Source organism: Mesoplodon bidens (genome assembly GCF_964165515.1).
Source record: "Mesoplodon bidens genome assembly, chromosome: 11".
NCBI classification, from domain to species: domain Eukaryota; kingdom Metazoa; phylum Chordata; class Mammalia; order Artiodactyla; family Ziphiidae; genus Mesoplodon; species Mesoplodon bidens.
Window position 1 is genome coordinate 67166329 of NC_138167.1, and position 18019 is coordinate 67184347.

Consider the following 18019-nt stretch of genomic DNA (forward strand, 5'->3'; position numbering starts at 1 on the left):
TAATGTGGTGGTAGGTGTGAGGGTTGGGGGGGGAGTGTTCTGTAGTCCTATGGTTGGGTCTCAGTCTTTTGATGAACCTTCGGTACCTCTGGACTGGACTTCACCATTGCTTCTCAGTTTTTTCCTCCCTCTTGGGTGGGACAAGATAGCTAAATGGTGCTAGAATTGGGTATTTCCCCTCCCCCAGGTGGGTTAGGCTCTGGTAAATTATTGTCTCCTGAGGGAAGACAAAATGCTATATGGGATATTTAAGAATGGTTACATTTCCTCTGCACTTCCACGTGGGGTCATCAGCTGGAGCAGAACAGCAGTGGCTCTCTTTATCAGAGCGTGAGGTCTCCAGGTCGCCACAGTCCCCACCACTCCCTGACGCTCCTGATATGGAGGCAAAGTGTTGGTTGCCACATGGTCTTACGCTCGGCCGGCTTCACTCATTTATGTTACTATGTCTCCAAACACAATGAGAGAGACACAGACTAGAAGAGAACCCAAGTCATTTGTTGGCAGTGCAGTTCTGTAGATTGGGAGGACCTTCTCTGTGGGTTCTCACTTGGCCTGATCTTCAGTCCACCATGCTCCCTGGTCCTCCTTCTCTCCCATCCCTTCTCTCTGCTTCTTCGGTCTGTCTTAACCCTGCTCCTTTACCTCCTGCCAGTTCACTCCACCTAAACCTCCTCACCCCTTCCTACCTGGCGTCTTGCTCTCCACCAAGTTCCTCTGGCCCAGGGTCCTGAACCTGGTGGTCTGCCTCCACAGTTTTTAGCTTTACCCTCACCTCGGCTTTTCCAGTACTGACTTTTGGGCCAGTTTAGCTCTTGAGTCAACAATCTTTTTCTTTTATTAAAAAAAATTTAAATAGCAAGGTAATGCATGCTTATTCTAAAGTATTCAGGTATCTACAAGTATGTAAGCAAACAGTGAAAGTCACTTTCCCTCCCAGCCCTAGATCCCTCCCTAGAAGTAACCATTGCTAGTTATGTGGTGTATATCCTTCCAGAACTTTAAAAAAATACAGTAGAAATATACAATATAGACATATAGGGTTATTGTTTTCTTTTAGGGTTATTGTATCCTTCCAGAACTTTAAAAAAATACATTAGAAATATACAATAGGGCTTCCCTGGTGGCGCAGTGGTTGAGAGTCCGCCTGCTGATGCAGGGGACACGGGTTCATGCCCCGGTCCGGGAAGATCCCACATGCCACGGAGCGGCTGGGCCCGTGAGCCATGGCCGCTGAGCCTGTGCATCCAGAGCCTGTGCTCCGCAACGAGAGAGGCCACAACAGTGAGAGGCCCGCGCACCGCAAAAAAAAAAGAAATATACAATATAGACATTTAGGGTTATTGTTTTCTTTTTTAATGTAATCAGCATCATACCATAAATATTGTTTTGGAAGCTGCTTTTTAAAATTTATTTATTTATTTGTTTATTTATTTATTTATTTTTTAGCATAAATACCTCTTGGAGATTTTTCAAATTCAGTGCTGTTGACTGATCCCATTCTTTTTGTAGCTGCATAATATTCGAAAAGTTGGATATGGCATAATTAATTTAACTATTCCCTATCGGTAAGTATTTCACTGCTATTTTCATCATAGTGGACATGTGAATATTTTTGTACATGTATCTTGGGACTCATCTGCAAATATTTCTGCAAGCTAGAGCCCTAGAAGTGAAATTTAAAATTTTGGTAAATATAGTCAAGTTGCTTTTCACAGAAGTAAAGACATTCTTCACTGAAGTGGAAAGGACACCATGAGCTTCTGTTTCCCCTACCCCACTGTCGAACACATTCTAGAATTGAGTTGTAAATAAAAGCAAAATAGACACACACACTATTTGGAATGATTCCATGTAAAAAGCCTTATATCTCTGTATGTATTCATGAGGGTATAGCACCAGAGGCACAAAATAAGACTGTCAGAGTTTAGATTCCTGCTGCTTTACTGTTTTCTCACACTGTGACATTAGGTAAACTATTTAACCTTTATGAGTCTGTTTCCTGTAAAACAGTGATAACATTAATAATATACCTGCATCATAGATGTATTATCTCTGAAAGAACTGGACAAGTTAAGACTCCTGAAAACCCTTAGATCAGTGCCTGGCCCACAAGAAGGACATTATCTATGTATAAATGTGTAGGGGAGAAGTCTGGAAGGATGCATATCAGATGGAGTCAGTTCTGGAAGGGGAGTGGGATGGAAGGGGGTAAACTGTTTTTACTCTGACTACTTCTGTAATGTTTGGGTATTTTACAACAAGAATGTATTTATATGTCAGTTCTGTGGTTTTTTAAATGATAACTTTAGAAGCAGGAAAATGAATGAGACTATCCTCCCAGTAGCAGGATCTGGTGGCTTTTCAAGGCTGCCCAGCATCAGCACAGCTCCTCGGTGTTCTTCACTGCCACTCAGCACCAGGACAGGGCTGGCAGGAGCAATCGTGGATCCTCATGTGACCTGGAGGAAGCATCTTTTCTGCTCCTCTGCGCAGGCAGCTGGTCAGACTGGCAGATGCTGGCTGCCTGTTGCCACCAGAGCCCACCCCTGGGCTACCCTGCCCAACCTCTGCTGGCTGCAGTGTGCCCTGCCCTTTATACGTCAGGCCTTGACTGCATGGCTGCTTTTCCCACGTCAGCACCTATAGCCAGGCTCCATGCTGCCCTACCACATGGCACCTAGCACATACCTGGTGCATAAGAAGTGTTTAATAGCTGTACTAGCAAATGAGTGAGCCGCCTCCTTCTGAGACCCAGACACCCCCACCCCCGCCGACTTCCCCCACAGCCAGGTCCTATTTCTATTCCTTCTCCCATGCCCTAAATGTGGGTTCCCCCCCAGACTTTGGCCGTGAACTTGCCTAGCTCTTCTTTCCAGTCTCCTTCCTTTGGGAGCTTGTTCACCCACTGTCACAGCTTCACCATTCACTCCAGCAGTAGGTGTGTTCCTTCCTCTCCCGATAGGCCACTGCCTCTGGAAAGGCCTTCCCTGCACCCTCAGCCCAAGACCAGTGTAGGTGGCCCTTCGGGGCGCCCTTCTGGCATCCTGTCCCTCCCCACAGCAGCACCGATGACCTCATAATCACCGGCTTCTCCCTGCTAGTCTCTGAGCCCTCGGAGGGCAGAGACGGGCTTCACTGCTCACGGCTGCATCTTCTCTTGGACACCGGCCCGGCACCTGGCTTTTAGTAGGTGCTCAGGGAAGATTCGTGGAATGAATGATATGTTTGCAAATTCTATCTTCTCACCTGTATTTCAGTCTCATATTCCCAGCTACCTAGAGCAGTGATACCTAAACCTAGCTGATCATCAGACTCCCCTGGGAGCTTTTTAAAAACTAAAAGTGAAAAGAGCCAGGCACAGGCCTGTGAGCTGTGTATGCTCTCATCTGAATAGGTACAGAATATCTCTAGAAAGCTGTGCAAGAAACTAAGGGTCTTGGGTGAGCAGTAGGAAGGAGACTTTTTACCATATTTGATTTTGTACCATGTAAAATATTTATTGTTTTTTAAATTTAAATAGAGAACAACTCAGGGGCCACAATAAATAAACAATTCAGAACCCGATAAGGAATGATGTTTATTCCAGATTCTAATGAATCTGTATATCTGAATACTTCCGCAGCAAGGCTGGTCATCAGCCAGGTTTGGGAGCTGCCTTCCCAGGGAACAGCCCCACCTGTAGGTCCTTCTGTGGTCTCAAATGCAAACTCAGGTCTCATCATTCTTGCCCTAAAACTTGATTTTCCTCCAGCGTTCAACTATCTTTTCTGTGCAAATCTTGTCCATCCTTCCGGGCCTTGACAATATCAGCTACAGTGACATCCTGGCAGGTATCAAAGACATGGCTGTATTGACACACACCCATCCGATTCATTCATCCATCATGCCTTCTCTAGCGTACTTAATTGGAGTGACAGTGTTGATGCATAGGCTTAGCAGTGTGACCCCTTCCCTGACACTCACACATACCTGCGCACATTCCAGTACCTTTAGCTCATCTTGCAGGCCAGGGCTGCCAGTTTAGGAGAAAGGTGGGGGAAGGCTGGAGGGGCATTTCACAGTTTATCAAGCGAAGGAGAGATGCCTCATCCCTTGTATTCCCAACACTCGTGCCCCGCCACTTCTGGCCACTCCTCTGTGACTGCTCCAGCCCATACCGGTCTTACTCCTTTGAATCCTAAACATAGCAGTTTAGGACTTAATTGTTCCACGTATGTTGATTTGGTTCTCTGAATAGACTGTAAATTCCTTGAGGGTGGTGAAGACATAATCATACTTTAACTTTGTTTCCCAAGCTCAAGGCTGGGCTGGTTGACAATCAGTACAATTTGCTGGGTCACTGACATTCATTTTCCTTTCCTCCCTTTTTGGCAGGACTGGGGGTAAGAGGAGTCAGAGATTAAGAGAAATCTCTTGAGAGGTCAGGGGTATGATGATTAATAATAATAATAGTTACCCTTTATTGAGCAGCTCCTATCTGAAAGCCTCTGTGCTAGTGTTTTAAAGCGTATTAAATTCTTTATATCTTATCCTTATAAGAGCACTGGGAGGCAGGTATTATCCCCCTTTACAGAGGTCAAACAGTAGCTTGTAACCTGTGGAGCCATGATCAGAACCCTGTTCCCAATCCTGTATTCCTCAGGAGCGTAGCCAGGAGGAGGGGCAGGTGAGAGAGCGTGGGGGTGGGGGACATATCGGTGGTGACACTCAGGGGGATGAGGTCAGTGACACAGATGGCCACCAAGGCCCTACCACCTAGTGGGAGACAGCAAGGCCCTGCCATGAACTTTGTTCCATGCCTTTTGCACACCAGCAGGAGAAATGGCCTACTCCCTGACCCCTGCCCTCCTCTAAGATTTGAACTAACCCTTAAAACCCCATTTCTTTTTTGGTTTTTGAAGGCAATTGAGAAATATGAGTTGGAGAAGAAGGCTTTAAAAGGAAAGAGAAGTCGCAGCGGCTTGGGAGACGGAGGCAAAACTCCTTTCTTATAACCTTGATGGCGTTTTTGTGGGGTTTGGTTTTTTAGTATCTAAAATGTAATTGAGTAGGAGTCTGGAGTTTCAGATGAGGATATTTTTAGCCTCTTCGGAAAGAGCCTTTAATCTGACTTCTTGGCATAGGGCAAGGAAGCAGGGAGGGACAACACCATTTCCAGACGACCTGTATGGCACACACTGCACCAGGTGCTTTCATACGTATCCCCCTGTTAAAGGTTCCTCACGCCCCCTACCTGTGAGACAGGTGCTGTAGAAAGTGTTTTATAGATGAGAGAATAGGCTTGGGGGTAAGGGAACAACTTGCCGAAAGCCACACAGCTTGTCCGCGGCAGGCCCTGGATTCTCCCCAGCCTGACTTCAAAGCCCACGTTTTTTTTTTTTGTTTTTTTTTTTTTAATTAATTTATTTATTTTTGTCTGTGTTGGGTCTTCGTTTCTGTGCGAGGGCTTTCTCTAGTTGTGGCAAGCAGGGGCCTCTCTTCATCGCGGTGCGCGGGCCTCTCACTATAGTGGCCTCTCTTGTTGCGGAGCACAGGCTCCAGATGCGCAGGCTCAGTAGTTGTGGCTCACGGGCCTAGTTGCTCCGTGGCATGTGGGATCTTCCCGGACCAGGGCTCGAACCTGTGTCCCCTGAATTGGCAGGCAGATTCTTAACCACTGCACCACCAGGGAAGCCCCAAAGCCCACGTTTTATCTACTCCTCCTGGCTGCTTCTCTGGCTCAAGCAGTCTAATCAAATAAGGGGAATCTTAGTAAGTCAGCAACCCAGGTGGGATCTAGGGAGACTAATAGTGTGCGTGTCATCTGACTGCTCAGGTTGAATGAAAAATCACAGGTATGATTACCACACAGCAGTGGACAGACCCCGTGGTTACTCACATCCTATTTTTCTTCTTCCCTACTTTGCAGAAAAGAGCGAAAGAAAATCTCAGTGTATTTGCAAAGGCTCAGAATCCAAGAATGTCAAATCTTTCATTATCAAAAGGGTAAGGGATCTATTGCTAGGTCTGTTTCTGCTGAGCACAGACTAGATTTTATTCCCAGGGAGGGGATACTTGGCACCTGGGTGGTGATTACACAGGAAAATGGCAGAGTTCCCTTTTTAGAGAATCTTAAAGTATTTTAATAATGCTGGAATTTCTCATAACGCCTTAAAAAGGTAGAATGAGGAGTGTTCTAGAGGTCATTTGTCTGTTTATTTTTAGAACTCAGAAGATGTTTGCCCTTAGAAACAATAAGTTCAGATTCAGTTCACACAGCCACGGTGCTGCGCAGCTCCGCGGGGCCCATTCCCACAGCAGTGCTGGTTTTGTCGGTCACTGCAGATAGCCCGGGACGCTGGCAGTCGGGAACAGTCAGAGGACGTGTCCAGCATCAGGCAGCTTTTCGGTGGCGGAGCCCTGCTTCCCTCTCAGATCCTCGGACCTGCGGCCAGGCTCTCTCTGCTGCCTCTGCAACCACAGCCTGGCCCCGCCATACAGCCGCCCCAGTTAAGATCCTCCTAAGCTGGCTCTTTAACTACCTAGCTCGTGTGTATTCAAATCTTGAAATGCTGGGGGAACACGTTATCCTTTTTTCACTTTTTAGCCACACAGCATAAAGCCCGATGGTTGACGGTCTGCATTGAAACTGTCATACTACCCATGATGGTGGCTGAGCACATTTAAATGTCCTGTCCAAGGCAGGACAGCTAGTAAATGGGGGCGCTGACATCTGACTCCGAGTCAAAGCAGTTAATCACTGAGTTCTTCCATTGTCAAGGCCACAGCCCAGTCAGAGAGGAATTCAGTCCCTCAGAGTGTTTCCAGTAGGTGCCTTTGGGGGTGGTAATAGGTTTCCTCTTTCTACTTTTCTGTATTTTTACATTTTTTATAGTCATATTTTATTTTTATTCTAAAAATCCATTTAATGTATATGTTAAGAACCATAGGGATAGTTGTATCCTTTGATCTAATAGTGCCATTTTGAGAAATTCATACTAAATAAATAACCCCAAAGGGGTGAACCGTATGCTCCAAGTTACTAATAAATAATATTAATTTGAAGTGATCGGTGAGTAGTTAAAGTAAAGCAATCTTGTTAACAAGATATATTATTTTAAATGATAAATTTGGAGACAGTGTAACAATGTGAAAAATCTAAAGTTAAGTGGATAAAGCAGGACATAAAAGTGCGTGTGTACATATACGTATTCTAAAATGATTGAAGAAACATACCTATTTGTATACATGTGCTCAAAGCCGGAAAGGGGAGGTGGAAATAATGTATATAGGTGTTCGGTAAGGGGTGCTGGGGTCATGAAGGCACTCCATAAAAAACACTCTGTCTATAAGGTTGTTATATTGTCTCCGTGATAAAAAGGAGCAGATACTGTGTTGTTTTAAACTGTCAAAATGATGGACCCCATTTTCGTATTCTGCTTTTTTCTTCAGAAAACAGCAGACAAAAATATGCTGGCAGAGCTGTACCAGTATCCACAGTTTGACGACTCTAAGCCAAACAACCTTCCAAATAGGGTGGACTTCTATGACATGGTGGGCAATGTGATCCAGGCTGAGAGAAACCCCCTTAGTGGCAAGGTAAAGAAAGAGAGTGGCAACCCCTCTGTGATATCCAGCCAGCCTCACACCAACCTGCATGGCAGACACAGCGGTCCCAGTTTTACACACCAGGAAACCAAGAGTGGTGGCAATTAAGTTCCTGAGGGCCACACAGTTTGCAAGTGACTGAGCTGAGATTAGACGCCAGGCCCACGTTTCCTCCAGAACCTACATCCTTTCTCCCAGACCTCTGGCCTCCCAACTAACTGTTCTGATCATGTATCCTATTAGCACAACATTTTGAGTTCACAGCCTCATGATATATGTTTCTTTATAAATGATATATGTGTTCTGTTGTCAGTCACGATGTTGTATATTGGTAAATTTAATTTCTTTTTTTTCTTAATTAGACATTAGTTAGAATATTTACTTCCCATACCCTGTGGTACCCCTTGGGGTGAGTCACCCACTTGGAGAGCAGTTCACACTGGGTTCCTTAGGAAGGAAAGAAGGAAGGGAGAATTCGAAGGCCCTGAAGAACCTGTGTGCATGTGAGACAACGCTGGCCACTCAGGAGCTGGGGGATAGTTGTGAGGAGGGGTGGAGAGGGGAGGAGGCCCATAAAATGGTCTTGGCAGCCTTACAGCTGTGCCTCATCACCCTTCACGATGGCACAACTCCAGGGTCCCCAAAGCAGCTATGACATTGTATCCTCAGCTCCTAACTAGTCACCCCCACCCCCATTCTTGGGACCCAGTTTTTCAGTCTCTTCTACCTGTACTTGTCACTGCTGCTTCAAACCACACCCCCATCTCTCCCTCTTTCTCCCTCTCCCTGCCCACCCCCATCTCCTCCTCCCTCTCTCCCTCTCCCTTCTCTGCCTTCTTCTCCCCCCTTCATGATTTTTCCCTGCTGCCCTCTCTCTGGCTGTGTCTCTACCTCTGTTCCATCTTGCATTCAGACTTCCTAGGAGCAATGATCTGTTTAGGCCAGTCACTGCCCAGTATGACAATGGTGTCTGCTGGATTTCCAGTGCCGGGCTCTGGCATGGACTGCAGTCAGTAAGCTGCCTTTCACCAGGTGCTGGTCCCCAGGGCAGGCAGTGGTCACCCTGGGATCAGGTACCTGATCCCCTGCTTTCTTTATCAGAGAGGTGGAGGAGCAGCAGGCCCTCAGAGCATCACATTTTCCTCAGGACAATGTAAAAAGATGTTCCCCACATGGTTTCTGTGATAGCAAGGAACTGGAGGGCAGTACATCTTTGGTGGTTAAGTAGCTCTCTGGGCTCCAGTTTCTTCTCCTATAAAATAGGGATAACAAGGCTTCCCTGGTGGCACAGTGGTTGAGAGTCTGCCTGACGATGCAGGGGACACGGGTTCGTGCCCCGGTCCGGGAAGATCCCGCATGCTGCGGAGCGGCTGGGCCCGTGAGCCATGGCCGCTGAGCCTGCGCGTCTGGAGCCTGTGCTCCCCAACGGGAGAGGCCACAACAGTGAGAGGCCCGCGTACCGCAAAAAAAAAAAAAAAAAAAAATAGGGATAACAGTAGTCTCTACCTTGAAGTATTATTGTAAAATTAAATAAGGTAATATACATAAGCACACTTAGTACAGTGCTTAGTAAGTCATAATTGCTCAAAAAATGATTGTTTTTATTATCAATGTTATTAGAAAAGTTTAATGATCAATAATAGAAGGACAGTACGGTCATTTTTGGTTTATACATGATGGACTACTTAGCCACTACAATGAATATTTATGAAGAGTGTATTTTAACATGCTATGCTATGTTGTTAAATGAAAAACATCGGTATATAAAACTGCAGTACAATGTTATGTAAGCATACACAGGAAAATCTGGGGTGAAACCATACATAGCTATCACTAGCATTCTCTGAGTAATAAGATTGTAGTTTTTAAAAAATTTTCATTGAAATGTAGTTTATTTACAATGTGTTAGTTTCAGGTGTACAAGATTATAGTTTTTTCTTCTTCCTTTTTCTATAATTTAAAAATGGAAGAAAGACCTTTGGAAATGGATGGTGTGTTTCACAGATCCGCCATTCCTGTGAGACCTTCCAGCCATCTTTGCTGCCCCTGATAGGCCCACTGGCCCAGCCACATGTGCTCTTGCTCCATTTGCTGTGTGGGTGGCCCCCAGGACAGTGACTACTATGCTACTTAATGTCCCATTTTTTAGGTCCCCTGGGGAATGTTTTCCTTAGACCTTAATCCTAAGAAAAACTGTGCATCTACTGGAATGCTTTTAGTCTTATAACTGATGCTGGTTCCTGCTTTTCTTCGGCTCGAAGGAAACCCAAGGCAGATTTGTGCCCTGCCTTTAAAAGGACCCTCTTCCATCCTGATCGGGGGGGGGGCCATCCCTAACTTTTACTTGCCTCCTCCTGGGATTCCTTCTCTCAAATGTCTGTTTACCTGTGAACACCTTTAGGGCAGGGACTGTCCATCAACATCCCGAGCACCTAGGTGCTCGATAAATATCTGTTGAAGAGCTGAAATGAAATCTTTTTGAAAGGAAGCAGGAGTGTGAATAAATAAACAATAAAGAACTAGCACACTCTTAACAAGTGTTGCCTAAGTGCCTAGCACTGTTCTAAGTGAGTATGTATGCTTTGTGTGTGTCACTCATTCATTTAACCCTCATAGCAGTCCTGGAGGTAGGGACTGTCGTCATCATGATCTCCATTTCCCAGATGAGGAAATTGAGCACAGACAGTTTCAGTAACATTGCTCAGGGTCACGCGGCTAATAAGTTTAAGAGCTGGATTAGAATCCAGGCAGTGCGGTTATCAGAGTCTGTGCTCTCCACCTCTCTGACGATACTGCCTCTCTAAGGAAACGTGAGGAATGGCAGAAAAGACAAAGCCAAGAGCAGGGCTCAGAGAGCTCCTTACTGACTAGGGTGGCTTGTGTATCAATGCACCATGACCTCAGCTTCTGTAGGCTTGAAGGGAGTGCCAAGGAGTCTTTCCCTTTGCATCCAGGATGGGAGCAAGAGAGAGATCTCTGCTCCTCCTAATGGTAAGAGGAGAGGCAGCCTTACCATGTCTCTGGGGCCAGGCTGCCTGCTTTTGAGCCTCCCAGGCTGTGTAAGCTTAGGCAAGAATCCTAACCTTTCGATCCTCATTTGTCTCTTCTATAAATTGCGGATAACAGTTCCATCATCCAGCACCAACCGCAGAGATAGATGATGAAAAATAAAGTGAGATAAAGAATGAATGGCATAGCTCAGTGCCTGATACATGGCAAGCATTCAACAAATGTTACATATTATTGTGGTAGCAGCTTTGGAGTCAGGGAAGGTTCAAGACCCAGTTTAGGACAATGAAGCCTGAATTTTCTGCCTCTCTGAGTTCACTGATAATTCTGTTCTAATTTTAGAACACCATATGCTTACTGCTAACTCAGCAGGATTTCATGGTCCAGTGATTTGCATCTGTATAATATCTATGTTTGTTGATACTGATTATTATTGAATGAACACAGATGACAGCATGGAGCAACTGCCTAGAGTTATGGGTTCCGATCCTGGCTCTGCCACTTGCTGGCTGTGTTGCTTTGGGCAAGAGACTTCAGCAATATGTTTATTTATTTTGGCCGTGCCACGTGGCTTGCAGGATCTTAGTTCCCCCACCAGGGATCAAACCCGTGCCCTCAACGGTGAAAACGCAGAGTCCTAACCTCTGGACCTCCAGGGAATTCCTGTGACTTCATCAGTTTAGTCCTCAGTTTCCTCATCTGTGAAATGGAGATAATAACACATGCCTTGTATGATTATTATAGGGGTTAAATGAGAACATGTAAAAACACCTGGCAAGGTAAATAGTTGGCATTCACTGCAAGGTTAGGTGTTTTGTTTTTTTTTTAAGTTGACCCCAAAGTGTGTTGACTCCAAAGATGTCTGGCAGGGAGGTGGCGTGATTAATGACAATAACAAGCCATGGAACATAGGCAGAAAAGCAGGTTTTGAGTGGAGATGATTATGAATCTGGCTGTGGCTCCAGGTAAATTTCAAAGAATAAATAAGTAAATAAACAATAACAATAGCAACAATCATGTGAATTTTGTTTCTTTTCAAGTCTTTCTGTTCAGATAGAGAATTAGAGCAGTTTCTCTCTTCTCCTTCTGTAAGAGCCATGTGGCTGGATAGCTTCTGGTGGATCTTTCATGAAAGGTACCAGGTAAATGAAAATCCGATGGCTTCTCTTCCTCACTTAAGTTATTTTTCTGCGGCACAAACCCCAGCCTCTTTAACATGGACTGTAAGCCCTTCTGATTCCACAGACCACCCCGGCAGCCTCATCTGTCACACCCTATCCCTTCCCCACCCATGCCTCGTCCATACACTCTGGGCTGTAAACATTGCACCACGTCCTGCAGCTCCCCAGAGCATTAAGAACTGGTCCGTGTCAGATGGCTGGTCAATGGCAGGGCAGAGAGTAAAGTCAGGACCTCCTGGCCCCGAGTTTGGGTGCTTTCCTCAACATTCTACCTCTCTGTATGTGTTTTTTAGATCCTATAAAACAAATCAGTATAGTATTTCGTAAATAATATGAGATTAAATACCTTGAGAATAAGATTCCTAAAAATGAGAGAAATACTTAGTTAAGATTCCCAGTCCTTGGCAGCTTCAACAAGGGGCTCTAGTAATTCCTTCTCCGTTTTTATTCCTGGTAGCCAAAGAAGGAAGTCCAGAGCAAGCTGTTCAACCGGATAGCCCAGCACTATGCCTTTCTTTTGTCTCGTGAATCCAGGTCCCACTATGAAGAGGCTCTCTTAAAAGTGAGCATCGGGCTTCCCTGGTGGCGCAGTGGTTGAGAGTCCGCCTGCCGATGCAGGGGACGCGGGTTCGTGCCCCGGTCGGGGAAGATCCCGCATGCCGCGGAGCGGCTGGGCCCGTGAGCCATGGCCTCTGAGCCTGCGCGTCCGCAGCCTGTGCTCTGCAACGGGAGAGGCCACAACAGTGAGAGGCCCGCGTACCGCAAAAAAAATAGTGAGCATCAATCGCTGTTTAGGAAAAAAATCACATTGGATAGCTATCACTGCTAGTGCCAAGTTAATGCCCTTAATGTGCTTTCCATAAGGGAGTAATTAGTAAGTTTTGATGTATTCATATACTGGCTTGTAATGCAGCAGTTACCAAAAATAAGGTATATATACTGATAGGGAAGATGTAATGATGTATTTCAAGTGAAAAACAAAACTCCATGTTAGAAAAGTTATATGTATATGTATGTGTGCCTATGAGTAGAAAAAAAAGTCTGGAAAAATATTTACCAAACTCATAGCAATGCTTATTATCTCCAGGGAATAAGGTTATAAGAAGCTTCCTTTTATATTTTACTTATTTCTATAGTATTTAAATAAGCATGAGATTTTAAAATTATGAATATACATATGTACTTTTTGTATATGTGTGTATGTACATGTATACTAAAAGGGTTGCTAGAAGAAAATATAAGTGAATATTTACATGATTTGGGGGTGGGGAAGGACTTTCTAAATATGACCCCAAGGGATTAACCATAAGAAGAAGACTGATTTAACTATATAAATTATTTAAATTGCTACAGTCAAAGTTAAAAGGCAAATGAGAAACTATGCAAAAAATACTGGTAACATATATGCCACACAACATAAAGAAGTCTTACAAATCAATAAGAAAAATGGACCAATGGACAAAGTACATAAACCAGAAATTCACCAGGGAGGAAACAAAAATGGGAGAAAAAGTTCACCTTTGACAATAATCAAGGGAATTCCCTGGTGGTCCAGTGGTTAGGACTCTGCGCTTCCACGGCATGGGGCGCAGGTTCTATCCCTGGTCGGGGAGCTAAGATCCTGCATGCTGCGTGGTGCGGCCCCCCCAAAAAAATAATAATAATTGAAAATACAAATTAAAACAATCCTTTGGTACATCTTTTTACCTGCTAGATTGCATAGATTAAAAAATGTAATTCCCAGTGTTATGAAGGACATAGAGAAATGGCGCTCGGCCTGAGTGGGAAGTGAATTGGTACAGACGGGCTGAAAGGCACTTACACTAGTTAAGTGTCTGCTTAACAAGTTGCTTAGGCTTTCTGTGTCTCAGTTTCATCACCCATAAAATGAGGATAATAATGCCTCTCTCGTTGAGTTGTCCTGAGTATTAAATGAGATGATGTTTGTAAGGCATCTGACATATCACCCAGCACACGATAAGCCCCCAATATATAATAGCTGCTATTATTACTCTTATTATACCATCTTCTGGAAGTCATATTTGAATATATAGTAAAAGCTGCTTTCATTTATGCATTCAACAAATTTTTTTATGCATTCAACAAATTTTTGATTGCTTAATATGTGCCAGACACTGAGCTAGCTTAATAAATAAATACAATTATTCTGCATAATTTGTAACGCAAAGTCCTAGAAACAAGACAATATGCACAGATGCTGAATGTTTAAGTAAATTTTGATATGGTCACTCAGCACAATATTATGAAGGTCACTACTGGAAAAAAAAAATCCCAAAGAGTTTATAGTAACCCGGGGAAGTATTTATGTTATGATGTTAAATTAATAAAGCCAGATATAAATGTATAATTTGACCTTAACCATAGTTAAAAAGCAACAACAGTACCACTTATGCACAGAAAAGGAAAAACAAAACAAAACAGGAAGTAGGACTTAGTATTATCTCTGGGAGACAGCAAGATGGGTATGTCAAATGTACTTTGTCATCTTCTGCGCTAATCTTTGGCCAGGTTGTAGAAGGGGCTGAGGCACAGACCGCATGCAGAGGAGCTGGGGGAGGGGGGTTTGCTGGCCAACGTAGCATGGTGTTTGAGGAGTGGTCCCCAAGTAGGGTAAGGGGTCCACCGAGATGTGGGGCAGTTGCAGATAGAAATTGCTTCCCTCGTGAACAGGAAGGCAGCACGGTGTCAGGTAGAGTGTTTTATCACAGGTCCTTTCTGAAGTCAGGGGCTCTTTTCTGGGTGTGGAAATGTCCAGAATATTGCCTGAGCTCTGCTTGTTCCCCAGAGGTTGCCATCACTTCTGAGTAAAGCCCTGTACACCAGCTTCTGCTGCTGCTTCCCTCAGTCCTGGTTCAGCACTCAGGAATTCAAGTCTGACATCTGTAACACGATGAGCCTGTGGATTTCAGGTGAGAGGTAGCTACTTTCTCCTGGGGAAAGCAATTCCAGAAACACGTCTTCCACCCGAGCCCAGGTAGGTTCCTGTTTGCTATCACACCTCTTCATCGAGGCAGTTGTTCTTTTCTCTCCTTGACAATAAAGAAAGTAAAGTGTGTGGTTAGAGCCTGAGGATTCTGCTCCCTCAAACAGTTCTGAGACATTCCTAGTCCCCTTTCATCCCCAGCTGCATCGGCAGGGAGCAGGTTTTGGCACAGCCCTGTTAGTTAACAATGTGCTGTAGGCCGATGGACCCAGGAGCCCAAAAGCAGTGTGCTGGCTAGATAATCCCACCTTCCAGCCCCACTGTGACCCCACTTGACCCAACTGTCGTCCCCCTCTCCCTGCAGCACACACAGTGCCAGCTTGATGTTTGCTTGTCAATTACTTTTCAGTCTCCTTCCTCACATCCCCCATCTCAACCCAGACATCCTCTAAGGTCGTTGAAAGCTGAGAGGTTCCCTGTGTACTAGGTACTGTGCTAAGTAAGCACCTTTCACATTTCCTACTGTGTTGAGGGTCTCCGAGATCAATTCCACATTAGGAGATTTGGTAGAACTCACAGGTCTCAGCATACAGTTGTATTTATGGCTAAGATTTATTATTGCGATGTAGTAAGGGTACACAGCCAGATCATAAGGGGAAAGACAGTGTTTGGAGGAATTCACTTGCAGCCCTCCTCCTCCCGTGAGGAGTTATACAGAGCCCCTCATCCCACTGCAGTGAACACGTAGCAACATGTGTGTGATGTTTCTGCCCAGAAGCCCATTAGAGAAACAGCGCCCAAGGGTTTTACTGCGGGCTGGTCATGGAGGTACCTTTGTCTATCATGTACCAAAGTTCTAGGGAAGCAGATGTTTAGCATCAGCTACATTGTTATATAAACAGTCTAGGCGCAGTGAGTCACTCATCAGCTAGGGAATAAAATTTCCCCCAGGTTTATTGAGATATAATTGACATAGGACACTATGGAAGTTTAAGGTGTACAGTATGATAATTTGATACACGTATATATTGTGAAGTTTTTACCACAAGCAGGGGAGTTAACACATCCTTCACCTCACATAATCTCCATCATGTTGTTGTTGTTTTATGATGAACATTTAAGATTTACTCTCAGGACTTCCCTGGTGGCACAGTGGTTAAGAATCCGCCTGCCAATGCAGGGCACAAGGGTTCGAGCCCTGGTCCAGGAAGATCCCACATGCCGCAGAGCAGCTAAGCCCGTGCACCACAACTACTGAGCCCGCATGCCACAACTACTGAAGCCCATGCACCTAGAGCCCGTGCTCCACAACAAGAGAAGCCCCCGCTCACCACAACTAGAGAAAGCCCACACGCAGCAACAAAGGCTCAACACAGGCAAAAATAAATAACTAAAATAGATACACGAAAAATAAATAAATAAACAAAAAGATTTACTCTCAGAGCAACTTTCAAGTGTACAATACAGTGTTATTAACTGTAGTCACCGTGCTGTCCATTACATCCCTGGAACTTGTTCCTTCTGTAACTGCAAGTTTGTACCCTTTGCCCCACATTTCCTGATTTTCCCCACCCCCAGCCCCTGGCAACCACTGTTCGACTCTCTGCTTGTCTGAGTTTGGCTGTTTTAGATTACACACACATAAGTGAGATCATACAGTACTTGTCTTTCTCTCTGAGACTTATTTCACTTAGCAAAATGTCCTCAGGGCCCATCCATATTGTCACAAACGGCAGGATTTCCTTCCTTTTTATTGCTGAATAATGTTCTATTGTGTGTTTCTTTACCCATTCATTTGTGAGTGGACGGTTAGGTTGTTTCCAGGTCTTGGCTATTGTGAATAATGCTACAGTGAACATGAGAGTGCAGATATTGCTTTGAGATAGTGATTTCATTTCCTTTGGCTGTATATCCAGAAGTGAGATTCCTGGATCATATGGTACTTCTATTTTTAATTTTCTGAGGAACTTCTATACTGCTTCCATAGTGGCTGTTCCAACTTACATTCCTATCAACAGTACACAAGAGTTTCCTTTTTTCTCACAACCTCGCCAGCATTTGTCGTCTCTTGTCTTTTTGACAATAGCCGTTTTAATAGATGAGAGGTGATAATCTTATTCTGGTTTTGATTTGCATTTCCCTGATGATTAGTGATGTTGAGCACCTTTTCATGTACTTGTTGGTCATTTGTATGTCTTCTTTGGAAAAATGTCTATTCAGATCCTTTCTCTTTTTCTAATTGGACTGTTTGGGTTTTTTTGCTACTGAGTTGTATAAGTTCCTTACAGACTTTGAATATTATCCCCTTATTAGACATATGGTTTGCAAATATTTTCTCCCATTCTGTAGGTTGCCTTTCCATTTTGTTGTTTCTTTTGCTGTGCAGAAGCTTTTTAGTTAAATGTAGTCCCACTTGTTTATTTTTGCTTTTGTTTCTCGTGCTTTTGGTATCATACCCTCCCAAATCACTGCCGAGACCAATGTCAGGGAGCTTTTTGCCTGGGTTTTATTCTAGGAGTTTCATGATTTCAGGTCCATTTAAGTCCTTAATCCATTTTGAGTTGTGAATGGTGTAAGGGGTGTCCAGTTTCATTCTTTTGCATGAGTATCCAGTTTTCCCAACACCATTTATTAAAGAGAGTGTCCTTTGTCCATTGAGTATTCTTCGCTCCTTTGTTAAATATTCGTTGATCATATTTGCATGGGTTTATTTCTGGGCTCTCAATTCTGTTTCATTGATCTGTTTTTCTGCTAGTACTATATTGTTTTGCTTTTCATAGCTTTGAAATATGTTTATTTATCTTTGTAAATTTATTTATTTATTTTTGGCTGCATTGGGTCTTCGTTGCTGCGTGCAGGCTTTCTCTAGGTGCAGCGAGCGGGAGCTACTCTTCGTTGCGGTCCACGGGCTTCTCACTGCCGTGGTTTCTCTGGTTGCGGAGCATGGGCTTTAGGTGCACGGGCTTCAGTAGCTGTGGCATGCGGGCTCAATAGTTGTGGCTCACGGGTTTAGCTGCTCTGCAGCATGTGGGATCTTCCCGGACCAGAGCTCAAACCCATGTCCCCTGCATTGGCAGGCGGCTTCTTAACCACTGTGCCACCAGGGAAGTCCCTGTAATATAGTTTAAAAACAGGGAGTGTGTTGCCTCCAGCTTTGTCCTTTTTCAAGATTGCTTTGGGTATTTAGAGTCTTTTGTGGATCCATACAGATTTTAGAATTGTTTTCTATTTCTGTGAAAAATATCATTGGAACTTTGATAGAGATTACATTGAATCTGTAGATGATTTGGGTAGA

The 18019-nt window shown here is 44.4% G+C and overlaps 1 protein-coding gene across 1 annotated transcript in view; it reads left to right on the forward strand.

Annotated features, from left to right (window-relative positions):
* Positions 1–18019, forward strand: part of FAM227A (family with sequence similarity 227 member A) — a gene marked incomplete at its 5' end in the record, with an annotated part of 74971 nt that overhangs the window by 13361 nt on the left and 43591 nt on the right. The window contains 4 exon segments of the mRNA XM_081250245.1: positions 7435–7581; positions 11640–11741; positions 12238–12342; positions 14587–14710. Coding sequence (XP_081106371.1) covers positions 7435–7581; positions 11640–11741; positions 12238–12342; positions 14587–14710 — 478 coding nt within the window.